This window comes from Scyliorhinus torazame, chromosome 10 (assembly GCF_047496885.1).
Source record: "Scyliorhinus torazame isolate Kashiwa2021f chromosome 10, sScyTor2.1, whole genome shotgun sequence".
Taxonomy (NCBI): domain Eukaryota; kingdom Metazoa; phylum Chordata; class Chondrichthyes; order Carcharhiniformes; family Scyliorhinidae; genus Scyliorhinus; species Scyliorhinus torazame.
In genome coordinates this window covers 119209094-119228386 of record NC_092716.1, presented here as the reverse complement: position 1 = coordinate 119228386, position 19293 = coordinate 119209094, and the positions used below count along the sequence as shown (strand labels likewise).

Sequence of the window (19293 nt, the reverse complement as noted above, 5' to 3'; positions counted from 1 at the left end):
TCCCGGTACACTCGGCCTCCCCCCGTTCCGTCCCTGGCGCATCTGGTGGGGAGCGGGCAGGTCAGGGTGGCACCACGCCATCCAGCACGCCCGCAGAGCAGCCTGGCCCATCGAAGCCGGGCCGCCCCAGGAAACGTGTGCCGACGGGGAGCCATGTCGAAGGGCGTGATTCACAGCAGTCCACCTCCACTCCTGCTGTACCATCTGGGAACACACCGAGACGTAGTGGTAGGGCCCGTAAGGCAAAGTCGTTCGGCACGTAAAAAGTTGGCACGGGTGCAGGGCACAGTCTAGTTGTAGTGGGTAGGGCACCTATGTTTACCACATGAATAAACGCACTGTTAAATCTGACTTGTAAGACTGTGTGCTATGTCCGGTGCCAGGGGGCTCGTGAGGGTACCCGATTGGCGTAGTGGTATACGAGCCGTTCAAGGTCTGTTCCAGATGTGCTGACCCTTCTCCCCCCCCCCCCCCCGCACCCCATAATCGGACACCGTTGTCCTCGGTACACCGACGCCAGCCACCCCACGGGCATGTGGTGAAATACCCGTCACGAAGGCTGTGACCACCGGAGTGCATGGTTCAGCTATAGCCATGAGTCAGACCTCGGCTGGCGAATCTGAGCACACAGCTCATCGCAGAGCGGGCTGTCATCATTCAACATGGCACTGATCACACCCGCTTACCCAATCATCACTGTTGTGCAATCCCGTAGTGCCGCAATGGTAAGGTGATGTGGAATTGTTGCATCCATCGAACATTGCAGGGATGAACGACTGTGCCAGAATGTAGGCGTCATGCACACTCCCGGGGTACTTTGCACACACGTGCATGATCTTCATGTGGGGGTCGCACACCACCTGAATGTTCATAGAGTATGCGCCCTTTCTGTTCATGAACACATCCCTACTGTCTGCAGGCGGGCGCATGGGGCTGTGCACACCATCGATGACACCCTGGACCATTGGTATCCCGGCCACCTTGGCGAATCCACGTGCCCGTGCTTCCTGCTGTGCTCGGTCCTCGGGGAATTGAATGTACCTGTCCGCGATGGCGTACAAGGCGTTGGTGACGGCCCTGATGCACCTGTGGACCGATGCCTGTGAAATCCCGGATAGGTCCCCGCTCGGCGCCTGGAAGGAACCGGTCGCATAGAAGTTTAGGGCCACCGTCACCTTGACGGAGACTGGTATCGCGTGTCCTCCTCCCATTCCACGTGGTGCGAGGTGCGCCACGAGCTGGCATATATGTGCGACCGTCTCCCTGCTGAACCGTAGTCTCCTCCTGCATGTGATGTCCATTAGGGCCTCGAACGACATTCTGTCACGGTACACCCTCGGCCTTGCTGGACGCCTGTGGCACCCTGGCACCACCATCAGTGGATCCTCCTGCTCCACCTGCTCTTTCTCCTCCTCCTCCTGCTCCCCCCCAAGCACTTCCTCTGCATTCCTCGCCGTCTGGCGGTCAATGTTCCCCTCAGCATCCCCCTGTACATTCGGGTCCTGAACGCCTGCGGCCTGCGCACGACGACGGGCCACTCCGCGGCCATCCCCTCTGCTGCACCGGCGACCGCTGCATCTGCAGCCACTGTGGGCGGTCAGACTCTACGCTGCCGGATGGCAAACTCCAGAGCTGCTGCTCCAACCACGGCAGTGAACATCGCTGTCTGGTTGGCATACATGGTGACCTGCAGGAGGGTGGTGGGGGGCAGAGAAACGACATGTTACACGGAGGTTCTTCCACACCTCGTCATCCGGGCTGCATGGGATACCTGTGTGTCCCGATGGCCTGGTCGCGCTGCAGACACACAGCCAGCCTAACACCAGGTCATTGTCTGCGCCCAACGGTCAGTTCACACCGTACTGCTCACCAGTGTGCCACTCTCCTGTGCCCATCAGCCACATGCACCCTGCGGTCGTGTTCACGTCACCGTCCTGCCATATCAGGGCGGCTGACCTGTGGCATCCGCGGATGGACGATACCATCCACACTCTCCCTCACCCGCCTCCCACCTGCATGCCGCTCCCTCATCCACCCCCCTCCCACCTTCACGCCGTTCCCTCATCCCCCTCCCCTCCCACCTGCCCGCTCTCCCACCTGCACGCTCTCCCACCCCCCCCACCTGCACGCTCTCCCACCACCCCCTCCCACCTGCACGCTCTCCCACCCACCCACTCCCACCTGCACACTCTCCCACCCCCCACTCCCACCTGCACCCTCTCCCACCCCCCTCCCACCCACCTGCACCCTCTCCCACCCCCACCCACCTGCACACTCTCTCGCACCCCCCCCCCACCTGCACCCTCTCCCGCACCCCCCCCCCCTCCCACCTGCACCTTCTCCCACCCCCCCCCCCCCCACCTGCACACTCTCCCGCACCCCCCCTCCCACCTGCACACTCTCCCACACCCCCCCCTTTGGCCGCAGCCTTCTCGGGTAAGCCAACCCGGTCTCCAGGAGCTACGCAACAGTCCGCTCACCTCCTCCCTGCTCAGCGTCAGCCAGCACGACTGGCTGACGACTTTAAAAAGCAGGCGTGAATGGCCACGGCGTGAACTGGGGTCATGCCGTCGGGACTTCGGCCCGTCCGGGCCTGAGAATAGCAGGGGTGCCGGAGAATCGCCGTTTTGGGTGTCTCGGGCGATTCTCCGGCCTGCGGCCCGCGAAACTCGACCAGGCCGTTCCCGCCGCTTGGGAGAATCGCGGGAGGGCATCGGACCGGCATTGCGGGATATTTTGGCGGCCCAGGCGATTCTCCCAACCGGCGTGGGAGTGGAGAATCGCGCCCTCTGTCTCCAGTTCAAAATTCAAGCCATGGCCTCCTCTCAGCCTTGATTAATCCCCTGCAAGTATCCACCACACTAATAACACTATAGCGCTCCTCACCACTCATAACTTAAAGAGGAACATTAACCTACACGTGGGAAATGCAGAAATCCATTAAATGCAAAAAGAATGCAAGTCTGTGACAATAGAAAATAACTGAAAAGAGATCTCAAGAAGAATAATAAATAAGGTTTCTAAAGTTAAAGAATATTCTCGTCCCTCCACATGACAGGATATTGTTGGAGCAAAGATAATAATAACTCGGGTTTAACACAACAATCGCCCCACCTGAATCCTGAGTCCTTCTTGGTCTGTTCCTCATGTTTTGTTGAATTGTGTTCATTTATCTCCACGCTTTCAGCTCCTTCCTGATCAGGCAGCTGCTCACTTCTCTGCAGCTTATTCTCTCCTTCACGTCTCACAGGTTCACTTTCTTCACTGAAGGAGGGCTGCTCAGTTGCTGTTGGTGCATTAACACAAGAGATACAAAAAATTAAGGCTTTGTGAAATCGCTACCTCCCATCTCAAAACATATGCTGGCACGTGAATGAATTGGAATGGGCAGTGAGAGTAATGCTGAAAAGGGTGTGAGAGGTAATAGTGCCAACGCAAGGGGGTAGCGTGTTTCACTGAACGGGCTGCGGGTTATCATCAAGTGATACTGCGAGCCACATAGATTTTATTAGGAAGCTTTACTGACATTAATGAAACAGGTGGGAATACCTAATAAGTGTTACTAAGACAAAATTGGACTATATCAGCAAGCACAAATCGGAGCAGGTGTATGAGAGAGCATGAGAGAGGGGTGTGGTGTTTATCATGGAGCTCTACCAAGATAGTCTTGGGCCCTGTCTGTGTCTTTTACCAAGAGTAGTGTTAGGCATATCAAAGAGCATTACAGTAATAAATATGCCATGTATCACACAGAATTAAAATGATGGGAGTGCGATATATTAGAGAATATTGTTGTTTAGGATTATGGAAAATGTTCCAGAGTTATTGTAATAGGTTGTACGTTTTATTGGGGTGTGTTCATGGGAAGGAAGTTAGAGTGGGATTTTAGGTTTTATCAGATATATTAGTATGTTTTCCTGTGTAGGGAGTGGGAAAAATGAGAACAGGATTGTGCATGATTATGGGTCATATATTAGTTACAGATGAAGTTATTACAGTATTTGTTGTTCTGCAGTTTGACAGGAATATTGCTGTGTTTTTTTTAGAATTTACAGTGCAGATGGAGGGCATTCGGCCGATTGAGTCTGCACCAGCCCTTGCAAAGAGCACCCCACTTAATCCCATGCCTCCACCCTATCCCTGTAACCCACCTACCTATCCTTTTGGACACTGAATGACAATTTATCCAATCCACCTAACCCTGCACATCTTTGGACTGTGGGAGGAAACCGGAGCACCCGGAGGAAACTCACGCAGACACGGGGAGAAAGTGTAAACTCCACACAGACAGTCACCCGAGGCCGGAATTGAATCCGGGATTGTGGAGTTGTGAGGCAGCAGTGCTAACCACCCCACGGTTGGTCCAATACTGCAAGGTTGGAATGTTTTCTGTAGCTGCAGTCAATCAATTCACAATACATGTTCCCAGCAGTTTTCGAAGAAAATGTTTCCCTTTGGTTCAGAAACTCACAGGAGCTGAGGCTCACATTGCACACACAATCAAGGTTAAAGAACAGTAAGAAGTCTTACAACACCAGGTTAAAGTCCAACAGGTTTGTTTCGATGTCACTAGCTTTCGGAGCGCTGCTTCTTCCTCAGGTGAATGAAGAGGTATCCTCCAGAAACATATATATAGACAGATTCAAAGATGCCAGACAATGCTTGGAATGCGAGCATTAGCAGGTGATTAATCTTTACAGATCCAGAGATGGGGTAACCCCAGGTTAAAGAGGTGTGAATTGTGTCAAGCTAGTGACATCGAAACAAACCTGTTGGACTTTAACCTGGTGTTGTAAGACTTCTTACTGTGCTCACCCCAGTCCAACGCCGGCATCTCCACATCAAGGTTAAAGAAAGACTGGGTATATAATGGAGTGTCTATTAGGAATGTCTGCCCACATTAGGGTTGTTGCATTGAAATTAATGCAGTGAAAGATGGTGTCAGGAGGCATCTGTACACAAGCGGCTGTGTAGCAGCTGCTTAAATGCAACGGTCTGACTATCATTTTTTAAGGTCTCTTACTCACCCTGGTGATCCTCAGTTTCTGTCTGCACTTCCCCATCTCGCACTGCTGACAAAGTGAATGCGGGAATAACTGAGCTGTGATTTAAACAATAATAAACAAAATATTAAAACATTTCATTATAAACTCTGTGTTTCCTCTTCATTATTGACAGCCTAATATCTCTGAACTAAAGTTAACCAGTGATGCTAATCTCAAAACACTTTACAGGGCTTCCCATTCCTGTTTGGCCTTTTTGGTTGATAAATGACACCAACAGCACTGAGCAAAAACACTTTCCATAACCAGTGTGAATTAACCTCACCCTGTTCCCATCTCCCCTTTCTATTTTTTAAACCCTGATCAATTCCTTCATCAACTCAAGGCTCGATTTATCGAAATGCTTACACGAGTCCCTCAAATTCAAACATTCACATTCATGACTTCACTACATCCAACATCCTTGCTAAGTTCTGCACACGTATCACCTGCCCCGATCACTTCATTGCCAGTGTCCCTCGGGCGCTCTCTGTCTCCCGTTCAGAATTCATGCCATGGCCTCCTTCCAGCCTTGATTAAACTGCTACAAGTATCCACCACACTAATAATACTATAGTGCTCCTGACCACTCATACCTTAAAAGAGGAACAGTAACCTCCACATGGGAAATGCAGAAGTACGTCAAATGCAGAAAGAATGCAAGTCGATGACAATAGAAATCAACTGAAAAGAGATCTTAAAAAGTATAATAAATAAGGTTTTTGAAGTTAAAGAAAAGCCTCGCTTCTCCCCGCAGCAATCACCTCACCTGAATCCTGAGTCCTTCTTGGGTTGTTCCTCATGTTTTGTTGAATTGTGTTCATTTATCTCCACGCTTGTAGTTCCTTCCTGATCAGGCAGCTGATCACCTCTCTGTAGATAACTTTCTCCCCCACTGCTCACACGTTCTGTTCCTTTCCTGCAGGAAAGCTGCTCAGTTGCTGAAAGTATATTAGCACAAGAGAAACAGAAAGCTGGGCTTTTGCAATTATTCTCCCCACACTCAGATGATATGCTGTTGCCTGCATGAGAAGTGATTTGTGCAATGTTAAGGGAGAGAACAACATCGATATTACTGGTAGAAGGGTGGGACATATCAGAGAACATGTTTTCCTCATGTCAGCGTGGGTTTCCTCTGGGTTCTCCGGTTTCCTCTCAAGTCCCAAAGACGTTTAAGACTTATCTGAATAGGCACATGAACAGATGGGGTATAGAAGGATACAGGCAGTTGGTCAAGATAGGACAGGTGATCGGCGCAAGCTTGAAGGGCTGAAGGGCCTGTTCCTGTGCCGTATTGTTCTTTGTTCTTTGTTCGACGTGGTTGTTAGGTGAATTGGACATTTTGAATTATCTCTCAGTACACTGGGAGATACACCCGAACAGGTGCCGTGGTATGGCGATTAGGGGATTTTCACAGTATCATCCTGCTTGTGACACTAATAACGATTATTATTATTAATATAATTTGCAATTAGCACCTGAAACATAATTTCACAGGGACGTTATAAAATAGATTTATCACGTAGCTATAAGTGGAGATAATGAGGAAGATGCTGAAAACTCTTGTCAAGGAGGTTGGTTAGGCGTGTTTTAAATGAGGAGAAAGAGGTAAAGAGACAGAGCGGTGCAAGGTGGAACTTCCAGAGTTTAGGCCTTGGCAGCTGAAGGCACAGTCACAAATGGCAGAGTAATAAAAATTTGGGGTGCTCAGGAGACCAGAATTAGAGGAGCAAGGGTATTTTGGAAGGTTATAACGCTGGAGTAAATGAAAGACATAGAGAGACATTTAACCAGAACGTTTCTAAATGTGGTAACAAACTGTTTAGCACAGGGCTAAATCGCTGGCTTTGAAAGCAGACCAAGGCAGGCCAGCAGCACGGTTCAATTCCCGTAACAGCCTCCCCGAACAGCCGCCGGAATGTGGCGACTAGGGGCTTTTCACAGTAACTTCATTTGAAGTCTAATCGTGACAATAAGCGATTTTCATTTCATTTCAATTGCCACGAGCTTCCCGTCGCTTGGACCATTATAAAACGTTAATTGGTCCACTTAACGAAGCCCCACGCGCTTCATGCCACAAATGATGGTCCCGCCGGCTGATTGACCGGGATCGTGCTCGCCGGCCCCCTGCGAACAAAGGAGTGCAGCACTTAAACCGCTCCTGCTCAGCCAATCCAATTCAGCTCTCAGCCTTGCCACCGAGGAGACCAGTCCCACAATTCAGCGATGCCAGCCTGGCAGAATAATAACCTTTATTGTCACAGGTAGGCTTACATTGCAATGAAGTTACTGTGAAATGCGATCTTGAGAAAATGATACCCAGTCTTACTGGGGAAAGAGAAGAGCTCTTTGTAGTCATTTAAAATGGCCACCTGCAAAGGACTATGGGAATTGTGGTCAATCAGGGACATTGTGCGAAGAAACTAGACCTGGTACGAAACTGACAGTTCATTAAAGATCAATTACCATTTTCCTCAAGACAATAGCAATTTGGGACACAGACAGGTACACCGCCTCTGTGAATTGTGCAAATAAACCAGACCTGGTACGAAACTCCCAGTTCATTAAAGATCAATTACCATTTTCCTCAAGACAATAGCAATTTGGGACACAGACAGGTACACAGCCTCTGTGTATTGTGCAAATAAACCAGATCTGGTACGAAACTCCCAGTTCATTAAAGATCGATCACCGCTGTTTAGCACACTTGGCTAAATAGCTGGCTTTTAATGCAGACCAAGGCAGGCCAGCAGCACGGTTCAATTCCCGAACCAGCCTCCCTGAACAGGCGCCGGAATGTGGCGATTAGGGGCTTTTCACAGTAACTTCATTTGAAGCCTACTTGTGACAATAAGCGATTTTCATTTCATTTTTTATTTCATTTCATTTTTCCCGAGGGAATAGCATTCGCATTAAGGACCATCAATGGCAGCAGACTAACCGGCACCCCCCCTTATTTGGAAAGGCCTACGTGCCTGGGACAATGATAGCTAGGACCCGCCCAGCCATCGAGGTATCCGCCCCCTAATTGGCTAAGATCGATGAGGGTGATCGAAACCCTATCGATCCTTTGGACCTGGAGTAAGGACCGCCCAAAAGGGTGCAAAAGAGACAAAGAATAAAAAGCCCTGCGCACTAGAGATCGATCTCTTTTGGGACCGGCCTGTGTGCGACCAACTGCAGCAGAACAACCATGTTCAAGGACCCGAGACCATTCCTGAAGGACGAGCCCAGCTGAGACGAACCCAACAACTTCCAACCGGCCACGAGGACCCGGATAAAGGCCTTATCTCGCACAGTGCCTGTCACTCGAGGTTAAGTAAATGTAATCTTAGTTATTAGGTGTAGTTTAGTACGGAGCCGCGTGTATTATTGCATAGAGATACAAGTCCTGTGTTATTAATAAACTGTGTTTTTGAGCTAACATACTGGTTGTGTGGTCATTTGGTCAATATAAGAAACAGCTTGTGGTTCACCTAAAGGGTAAAAAGGCAACATCTTATACTGGATTGTTTAGAGGGAATTCATCAGATCTTGGAGAGAGAGAATGAGAGCTCCTCCATGAGACTTCAGAACCAAAAATGAAACTAGAAACCCAGTCTTGTCTCTGAAAAACATTTCAGTGAGATAATATCCAATCACTGCCTGTTGCCAGGCAGAATACAGTCTTTTCAGCTCATTCATTGGCCACCAGCCAAGACAATCAAATCGTGTCAGCACTGATGTTAGCCAATCTGCAATCCACAGCCTAAAACAGCACAGCCTTCTGGCTCCAGCTGTTAGAATTAAAGGCACAGACAAGCCACTTTCTTTAAAGTCACCGGCCCATTAATCTTCCATGGATCAAAGTTGTAATCGCAAAAATGAAAGAAAGTGGACATAAGGGAATAAACAGGAAACAAACAGGAGGGACCCGTACAGATATCAGAGGTAGCAGTAGAGGAGAATGTGATTTCCCAGCTACAGCAGAATAAGTAAGAATGTAACCATGAGCGGTCAGAGCCACCTAACTGGATGATGGAGAAAAATGGTGTGATCAATTGTATCACAGAATGCAGACAGGATGAGAAGGATGAGAAGGAATGCTTTACCATGGTTGTGCTGTTTGAGAGCTTGATAAAGCCATTTCAGTACTTTGGGAGGACTGGAAACATGATGGAAGGAATGTAAACATGGTGTTCCACAAAACGTTCCCAACATTAACTGGGACAGCCAGAGCACTCGGGGTTTGGATGGAGAGAAATTTGTCGAATGTATTCAGGTAAAATTCCTCATTGAATATGTGGGTGGCCAGAGAGGGGGCAAAACTTGACCTCCTCTTGGGGAATAAGGAAGGGCAGGTGACGGAAGTGTTAGTGAGAGATCACTTTGGGACCAGTGACCATAATTCCATTAGTTTTAAGATAGCAATGGGGAATGACAGTTCTGGCCCAAAAGTTAACATTTTAAATTGGGGCAAGGCCAATTTCGAGGGTATTAGGCGGGAACTTTCAAAAGTTGATTGGGGGTACCTATTTGCAGGCAGCTGGTAAGTGGGACTCTTTCAAAAAGGTGTTAACTAGGGTACAAGGTGAGCGCATTCCTCCTAGAGTGAAGGGTAAGGCTGATAGAAGGAGGGAACCCTGGATGATCCAGGATATTGAGGCCATGGTCAAAAGGAAGAAGGAGGCATATGACATGCAAAGGCAGCTGGGATCAAATGGATCCCTTGAAGAGTATAGGGCTTGTCGGAGTAGAGTTAAGAGAGAAATCAGGATGGCAAAAAGGGGACATGAGATTGTCTTGGCAGATAAGGCAAAGGAAAATGCAAAGAGCTTTTATAGATACATAAAGGGTAAAAGGGTGACTAAGGAGAGGGTAGGGCCTCTTGAGGATAAACAAGGTCATCTATGTGCAGATCCACAAGGGATGGGAGAGGTCCTAAATGAATATTTCTCGTCAGTATTTACTGTTGAGAAAGGCACGAATGTTAGGGAAATTGGGGAAATAAAAAGCGATGTCTTGAGGAGTGTACATATTACAGAGGAGGTGGTGCTGGAGGTATTAAAGCGCATCAAGATAGATAAATCCCCGGGACCTAATGAAATGTATCCCAGGATGTTGTGGGAGACTAGGGAGGAAATTGCCAGCCCCGTAGCTGAGATATTTGAATTATCGACAGCCACAGGAGAGGTCCTGAAGATTAGAGGGTAGAAAATGATGTGCCCTTGTTTAAGAAGGCCAGTGGGAATAAGCCTAGGGATTACAGACCGGTTAGCCTTACTTCTGTAGTGGGTAAATTGTTAGATGGTATTCTGAGGGACAGGATCTACAGGCATTTAGACAGGCAAGAGCTAATTAGGGAAAGTCAGCATGGCTTTGTAAGGGGAAAGTCATGTATCACCAATTTGATGGAGTTTTTTGAAGGGGTAACCAAGAAGGTAGATGGGGGCAGAGCAGTCGACGTTATCTACATAGACTTCAGCAAAGCCTTTGACAAGGTAGGTTGTTGCAAAAGGTTAAATCTCACGGAATCCAGGGTGAGGTAGCCAATTGGATACAATATTGGCTTGCCAACCGAAGCCAAAGGGTGGCCGTGGAAGGTTGTTTTTCAAACTGGAGGCCTGTGACTATCGGTGGGGATCGGTGCTGGGTCCACAGTTATTTGTTATATATATATATGTATATATATATAAATGATTTGGATGAGAATGTAGGAGGCATGGTAAGTTTGCAGATGACACCAAGATTGGTGGCATAGTGGATAGTGAAGAAGGTTATATAAGATTGCAACAGGATCTTGACTAATTGGGCCAGTGGGCCGATGAATAGCAGATGGAGTTTAATTTGGATAAATGTGAGGTAGATTTTTGTAGATTAAATCAGGGCAGGACATTTCAGTTACTGTTAGGGAGTTGGAAAGAGTTACAGAACAAAGAGATTTAGGGGTACAGGTTCATTGCTCCTTGAAGTTGGAGTCGCAGGCGGACAGGGTGGTGAAAAAGACATTCAGCATGATAGGTTTTATTGGTCAGAATATTGAATACAGGAGTTGGGACGGTCTTGTTGAAGTTGTTCAAGACATTAGTAAGACCGCACATGGAATACTGTGTTCAGTTCTGGTACCCTATTATAGGAAGGATATTGTTAAACTAGAAAGAGTACAGAAGAGATTTACAAGGATTCCACCAGGTCTTGATGGTCTGAACAATCAGGAGAGGCTGGCTAGACTGGGGCTTTTTCCCCTGGAGCGCAGGAGGCTTAGGGGTGATCTTATAGAGGTCTAAAAAATAATGAGGGGTATAGATAAGATAGATAGTCAACATCTTTTCCCAAAGGTAGAGGAGTTTAGAACTAGAGGGCATAGGGTAAGGTGAGAGGGGAGAGGTACAAAAGAAACCAGAGCGGACATTTCTTCACACAAGAGGGTGGTGAGCATTTGGAACGAGCTGCCAGAGGCAGTGGGTACAATTTTATCCTTTAAAAACAGTTAGACAGTTACATGGGCAGGGTGGGTACAGGGGGATATGGACCAAATGTGGGCAAGTGATAGAAACTGGGTGGCATGGACAAGCTTGGCAAAATAGCCTGTTTCCATGCTGTAAACATCTATGAAAAAGATGGGTACTGATTAAAGAATGTGATTGGGAGCAATATGGGAAATATGTACCCCTGGAAAGGAAATAAGTTATATTAAAAAGTGGTTTTGTGAGGAGGATGGTGTACAGTACAGAGGTATGGGAGGTATTGGGGTATATCAGAAGGTGTTCTTAAGAAGGAAATGGGATATATTGCAGTGTAGCATTATGAGGGGTATGGAGTATTTTATCAATTATTATGTGTGGGTATATGGATTTATCAGATTGTGTTTTGGTGGTGGGAATTGAATATATTAGAGTGGTACTGGGGGGATTATGGGTTATATTATTGCTACAGATGGGGATATTCTAGAAAATGTTGTGCAGCTTGTTGCTAACTTTTGGTTGGTTCAATTGGCTTTGTTTTATAACCTTTGCTCGAGAGTCGCCAGGTACCTTTATGATACTGCCACAAGGTTCAAGTTGAAGTAATGATCAATAACTCAACACACCAATTAGTAAGATTCAAATCAATACGCATTTATTATACACAGTAAATCGCGACTCATGCATAAATTCTACTTTCTAGGCCATTTCTACAACTAACAGGCCTATACTTAGCTTCGGACTGGCCCACCAGGTCAGGGGAACAAATGGCCTTTCTTTCGGGTTCTGAAGCTGCGGGATTCAAAGCTGGTATGGACTGGTAGCTAGGAGCGCCTATCTCGTAGCGAGCGTTGACTTGAGACTTACTTCTTTGGAGCGGCAGCTGGACAGGTCACTCTCAAGGGTTGCTTTGCGTTGCTGAGTGACCCTGTCAAGAAGGACGATTTGAACTTGGGGGCTTTACCTGATAGTCCCCAGGGGCTTCCCGCCTTTCGGGGCGGACCCCGTACCTGGTTTCAAGTGATTGGACTTTGTTCTAATCGCTTGGTTCGATTTCTCCAATACTGGAGCTCCAAAGGGGCCATCCTTTCCCTTTGAGGTACTTTCTGATTTCCTCTTCCCAAACGGGACACTGTCCTACTCTACTGCTGCTGGTCGCTGCGACCGCAAATTCTTCGGGGTTCATGAGGCGTTGCACTGCCATCTTTCCTCTGAATGCTTTCTTAAATTTGGAACGAGGGGGACTAAGGCGGTGCTGTAATTACGGGTACGGCTTTCGCTATTTTCCAAAATACAAACTCCCGACAGTTTTGTCGCAACAAAAATCTATCAGTATTACCTTATCGCCCTGTTAGATACGCATGCATTAACACGCTTCCGAATTAGGAGGATTGATCAGAACTGCTTGAACACTTGTGGTTTTCCTGTTCCCAATTGGATTTCTAATTCAAATTTTGGGTTCTCCCGGAGTGGGTAAGCCACTTCTCGATCGGGTCCCATCTGGGTCGCCAGTAATATGTTGCTAACTTTTGGTTGGTTCAATTGGCTCTGTTTTATAACCTTTGCTCGAGAGTCACCTGGTACCTTTATGATACCGCCACAAGGTTCAAGTTGAAGTAATGATCAATAACTCAACACACCAATTAGTAAGATTCAAATCAATTCGCATTTATTATACACAGTAAATCGCTACTCATGCATAAATTCTACTTTCTAGGCCATTTCTACAACTAACAGGCCTATACTTAGCTTCGGACTGGCCCACCAGGTCAGGGGAACAAATGGCCTTTTGTTCGGGTTCTGAAACTGCGGGATTCAAAGCTGGTATGGACTGGTAGCTAGGAGCGCCTATCTCGTAGCGAGCGTTGACTTGAGACTTACTTCTTTGGAGCGGCAGCTGGACAGGTCACTCTCAAGGGTTGCTTTGCGTTGCTGAGTGGCCCTGTCAAGAAGGACGATTTGAACTTGGGGGCTTTACTTTATAGTCCCCAGGGGCTTCCCGCCTTTCGGGGCGGACCCCGTACCTGGTTTCAAGTGATTGGACTTTGTTCCAATCGCTTGGTTCGATTTCTCCAATACTGGAGCTGTTCCCTGATCGTTGGGCGGTCCTTAAGTGTCCGTTAACCTCTTTAGTGTTGGTTCCTGCTGGCGCCAAGGAGTCTGGCTTGGCCTTATTTACCTCAAATGTTTCGATTGTTCCCCAGGATCGCTCATTACTATGCAGATGGCTGCTTGTATCGATGCTGTCTGGGCTTTTGCAGAGTCTAATACACAGTAAACTTGCACCTGCTAGTTTTTGCCTGTGTTGGCTGAATTTCCCTTCAGCCTTTGCTGTTCTCCATTTTAAGTCGGGAAGTGGCCAACTCAGGTGGCTACAAGCTTGACTGCAATATTTCTCGTTGTCCAGGACCGTAAGGTTGCAATTTTTTTCAGTGGTTGCTGCAGCTTCACAGGCATCAGTCAATTCCCATTTTATGAAACAGTATATCCCTTTTGTTCTGAAACCCAGAAGAGCCGTGGCCTACACTACACACAGAGCCCAAGGTTAAAGAAAGACTGAGTTAATAATGGAATGTCTATTAGGAATGTTCTTCCAAGGTCACCTTACTGAAATGAATGGGGTGAGAAATGGTGTCAACAAATGAGTGGAATCTTTACACTCGACACAAGCTGCTGTGTAGCAGCTGCTTAAACTCAATGGTGTGACCATCACTTCTAGAGGCCTCTTACTCACCCTGGTGATCCTCAATCTCCGGTTGTACCATTCCATCTCCCATTGCTGACAAAGTAACTACTGGAATAACTGAGCTGGGATTTAAAGAGCAATAAAAGAAATGTTAAAATATTTCATTATGAACTCTGGTTCCTCTTCATCACTGTCTGTTTAAAAACTAAATCATGATCAGTGATGCTAATCTCAAAACACTTTTACAGGGCTTCCCGTTAGTGTTTGACCTTCATGGTTAATTAATGACACCAGCAGCACTTCCGTTACCAAAAACACTTTCATCTGCCAGTGTGAATTAATCTCGCTCCGTTCCCATTTCCCCTTTCTGTTATTGAAACTCTGATCAATCCCTTCATCAACATTGGCCTCTCAAACTCAATCATCCACAAACTTTAACTCATCCATAACTCGAGATCCAACATCAAGTTCTGCATATGCATCATTTGCGCTGATCTCTTCATTGCCAGTGTCCCTCAGTGACTCTCCCCTTCAATTCAAAACTTCATAGATTATCATAGAATTTACAGTGCAGAAGGAGCCCATCGAGTCTGCACCGGCTCTTGGAAAGAGCACCCTACCCAAGGTCAACACCTTCACCCAAAACTTATACCATGGCCTCACCTTACACTGTTACGTTTATCCATCACTCTATTAACACACTTCTTTTCACCCTCGTATGTTATAATGGAAAACATGGAAGTTTTTCGAACTTTGAGGAGAAACTTCATAGTTGCCTGCAAAAAATTTATATCTGCTGCTTTTCTGTCGATTCCAACAGCCTGCTTATGCCTTCTTGAATTAAGCAGATCTAGCTAACACGACTTGGAAGATCTAGTTTAAAAGGCAAGGCAGTAGAGATGCAGAAGCAGACTTATAAGGAGATATTTACTAACTCTCAGAAAATAATTTACACAATGAGAAAGTAAGACTCAGAGGAATGCATCATCCATGGCTGACTAAGGAAATTAAGGATAATATTAACTTGAAAAAAGCTGACAAATTTGCAAAGATTAGTGGCAGGTCAGAAAATTGGTCAAAATCTAAGAACCAGCAAAAATTGGCTAAAAAAAGAGAGATAAAGAAGAGTATGAGAGAAAGCTAGTTAATGATACAAAAACAGATAACAAGAGTTTCTACAAGCAATTGGGCAGCACGATACCACAGTGGTTAGCACAGTTGATTCACAGCTCCAGAGTCCCAGCTTGGGTCACTGTCTGTGCGGAGTCTGCACATTCTTCCCGTGTTTGCGTGGGTTTCCTCCGGGTGCTCCAGTTTCATCCCACAGTCCAAAGATGTGGTTAGGTGGAGTGGCCATGATAAATTGCCCTTAATGTCCAACAAAAAGGTTAGGTGGGGTTTCTGGGTTACAGGGATAGGGTGGAGGCGTGGGCTTATGGAGGGTGCTTTTTCCAAGAATCGGTGCAGACTCGAAGGGCCGAACTTTACTGTACTGTACTGTAAATTCTACGATTCTATGAAGAGTAGGTAAAGCTAGTGTTGGTACTCTCGAGAGTGTTGGTAGTTTGAAAATCACTAGTTTTAGTGTGACTCATTTTCTGGTTTGAATTAATATGTTCTTAAGCATTTTTTGGTAAAATTGATGAAAACCATTTTATTAAAAACGAAACCAGCCAGCCGAGTTATGTAGACAGCCTTAATTGTGAGACAATTAAAGAATAGGTCATTCATTTAAAAGAGATGTCAGAAAGGTTGGAAATATAATTTGGAACACAAATGTTTCTATTTTTTCTAATTATAAACATTATTAACACTTGATTATTACCACTGATTCTTAAAATGCTCTTTGGGAATAAGAATATTTTGTGCTTCTCAGGTTACAGAATAAAGAGATAACATGAATGTTATCCTTGGCTAGGACTGAATAGGGCCTTGTCTAAGGGACCTCAACTCCAAATGACAAGCAGCAATGTTGACCAATTACAGGTCAACACTCAAGCCTACCTCAAGAGGTATAGTTTGAGAAGAAGAGTTGTCTTAACACTGAGGCACCTTTTGTAATTAGCTGAAAATCAATGGCCTAATTCTTATTTCATTATTGACAAGTTATAGACCAAATGGCTAGTTTCCAACAATTAGCTAAGGTGGACTTTCAATTTGTAAAAAATGGATCTCAAGAAGCCATTTTGGGCAAGGACAGGGACAAGGCAGATAAAGGTAGAGAGAGATCTGTAAAGATGTAAAGAGAACGAAATGCATAGTGTGGAGGAGAGATAGAGAGATGTAAAGAGAAAGATGTGGGTAGCGAGCGGGAGAGAGAGAGATGTAAAAAGAAAGATGTGGGTAGTGAGGGAGCGGAAAGATATAAAGAGAAAGATTTGGATAGTGAGTGGGAGAGAGGGAGATGTAAAGAGACGGGTGGTGAGGAGGAGAGATGTAAAGGGAAGGTTGTGGGTAGCGAGGGGGAGAGAGAGATGTAAAGAGAAAGATGTGGGTAGAGAGGGGGGTGAAGAGGAATGTAAAGAGAAAGATATGAGCAGTGAGGAGGAGAGGGAGATGTAAAGAGAAAAATATGGGTAACGAGGAGAGAGAGATGTAAAGGGAAGGTTGTGGGTAGCGAGGGGGAGAGAGAGATGTAAAGAGAAAGATATGGGTAGCGAGGGGGGTAAAGAGAGATGTAAAGAGAAAGATATGAGCAGTGAGGAGAAAGAGATGTGAAGGGAAGGTTGTAGGTAACGAGGGGGAGAGTGAGATGTAAAGAGAAAGATGTGGGTAGCGAGGGGGAGAGAGATATAAAGAGAAAGATATGGGTAGTGAGGAGGAGGAGAGAGATGTAAAGGGAAGGATGTGGGTAGCGAGGGGGAGAGAGAAATATAAAGAGAAAGATGTGGGTAGCGAGGGAGGGGAAGAGAGACATAAAGAGAAAGATATGGATAGAGTGGAGGAGAAAGAGATGTAAAGGGAAGGTTGTTGGTAGCGAGGGAGAGAGATATAAAGAGAAAGATATGGGTAGTTAGGAGGAGAGATGTAAAGAGAAATATGTGGGTAGTGGGGGGGGGGAAGAGAGTGAAAGATATAAAGAGAAGGATGTGGAGCAAGGGGAAGAGAGATATTTATGAGAAGCAAAGAGAGGTGGGAAGAGAGTGATGTTTATAGAGAGGTGTAGTGAGCTGTCTTTGATATTTTTCGAGTTGTCACTTCACAATTTGGTCTGAGAAGGATGGTGATGAGTCTGTTGGAGGTTTTCTCCTCTTACTGTTAATTACTGCTAATTGCTATTAATTTCTACTTTGCTTTTCATCTTTCTGACTTGTTACCTTTTTAATGGTTAATAAACATTCAAGTTCATAATATTAAGTGTTCCTTCTTGCCATATGGTTAAGTCTGTAGAACGTTTTGTGACTTACAATTGGGGGGTGGGGTTATTGTAAACAAGTGCACCCATAAATCTCAGTTTTTAAACAACTATTTGAGAGGAATGATTCATCCATGACTGAATAAGTACATTCAGGATAATATTAACTTGAAAGACTATAAATTTGCAGAGATTAGTGGTAGATCAGGAAATTGGTCAAATGTTCAGAACCAGCAAAAAATGACTGAAAAAAAGAGAAAGAGTATGAGAGAAAGTTAGTTAATATTATAAAAACAGATAACAAGAGTTTCCATTAGTAATTCATAGACAAACAGTAGCTAAGATAGTTTTAATTCTCTAGATGATAACTTTGGGGAGTTGATAAAGGAAAGCAAGGAAATGGCAGAGGTATTGAACAGGTATTTTATGTTTGTCTTTCAGTGTGACTTAGAAAACCTCCCAAAAATACTTGAACATCAAAAGGTGGTGTCAGGAAAGTGGGAAGTTAACAAGATTAACAGTGAATTTGAGATTAAAATAAAATAACAAACAAGTAACAAGGATTAGGGGTAATTTATTAGCTTGGATAACAGGAAGACAGAGTACTGGGCTAATGGTAAGATTCTTGGCAGCGTGGATGAGCAGAGAGATCTCGGTGTCCATGTACATAGATCCCTGAAAGTTGCCACCCAGGTTGAGAGGGTTGTTAAGAAAGCGTGTGGTGTGTTAGCTTTTATTGGTAGAGGGATTGAGTTTCGGAGCCATGAGGTCATGTTGCAGCTGTACAAAACTCTGGTGTGGCTGCATTTGGAGTATTGCGTGCAATTCTGGTCGCTGCATTATAAGAAGGATGTGGAAGCATTGGAAAGGGTGCAGAGGAGATTTACCAGAATGTTGCCTGGTAAGGAGGGAAGATTTTATGAGGAAAGGCTGAGGGACTTGAGGCTGTTTTGTTAGAGAGAAGAAGGTTAAGAGGTGACTTAATTGAGGCATACAAGATGATCAGAGGATTGGATAGGGTGGACAGTGAGAGCCTTTTTCCTCGGATGGTGATGTCTAGCACGAGGGGACATAGCTTTAAATGGAGGGGAGATAGATGTAGGACAGATGTCAGAGGTAGGTTCTTTACTCACAGAGTAGTAAGGGCGTGGAATGCCCTGCCTGCAACAGTAGTGGACTCGCCAACACTAAGGGCATTCAAATGGTCATTGGATAGACATATGGACGATAAGGGAATAGTGTAGATGGGCTTTAGAGTGGTTTCACAGGTCAGCGCAACATTGAGGGCCGAAGGGCCTGTACTGCGCTGTAATGTTCTAAGCTGGACGCTGGTCATCCAAAATGTACGGAATTTTAGGATTTCTACCAAACACTAATTGATAAGGACTATAGCCCCCAACCATCTGCAATGAATTCTTTGCATGTACTGCCCATGCTAAAGCTGAATTTAGCCTGCAATTTGGTCGATCTGCCAAAATTTTCCGAAGCATGTCATCGATGGCAGCATGATTTCTTTCACAGACACCATTACTAAATTGGCTTTCTGCAGCCGTATTCATAATTCTGATATTCATGTTTTCACACATATCCCGAAACACATCATTAGCAAATTCTCCCCCATTGTCCGTAAGGAATTTTGCCGGTGGACCCAATCCTGTCCCTATCCTTTTTTCCACGATTTGATCCAGAATTACTCTCTTTTCTTTACTTTGTACAATCGTTGATTGACTAAATCTGGAAGCTAAATCTACAAAATGCAAAATAAAT

At 45.8% G+C, this 19293-nt stretch overlaps 1 protein-coding gene across 3 annotated transcripts in view; it reads right to left on the bottom strand.

The window, feature by feature from the left end:
* The window catches only part of dnaaf1 (dynein axonemal assembly factor 1), a 281897-nt gene that overhangs the window by 210877 nt on the left and 51727 nt on the right, over nucleotides 1-19293 (bottom strand). For all 3 annotated transcript variants that reach the window (XM_072518667.1, XM_072518669.1, XM_072518668.1), the window contains 4 exons: nucleotides 14220-14293; nucleotides 5812-5983; nucleotides 5028-5101; nucleotides 3115-3286 (listed from right to left, as the gene is read on the bottom strand). In XM_072518667.1, the coding sequence (XP_072374768.1) occupies nucleotides 3115-3286; nucleotides 5028-5101; nucleotides 5812-5983; nucleotides 14220-14293 (492 nt within the window). The remainder of the gene's footprint in view (nucleotides 1-3114; nucleotides 3287-5027; nucleotides 5102-5811; nucleotides 5984-14219; nucleotides 14294-19293) is intronic.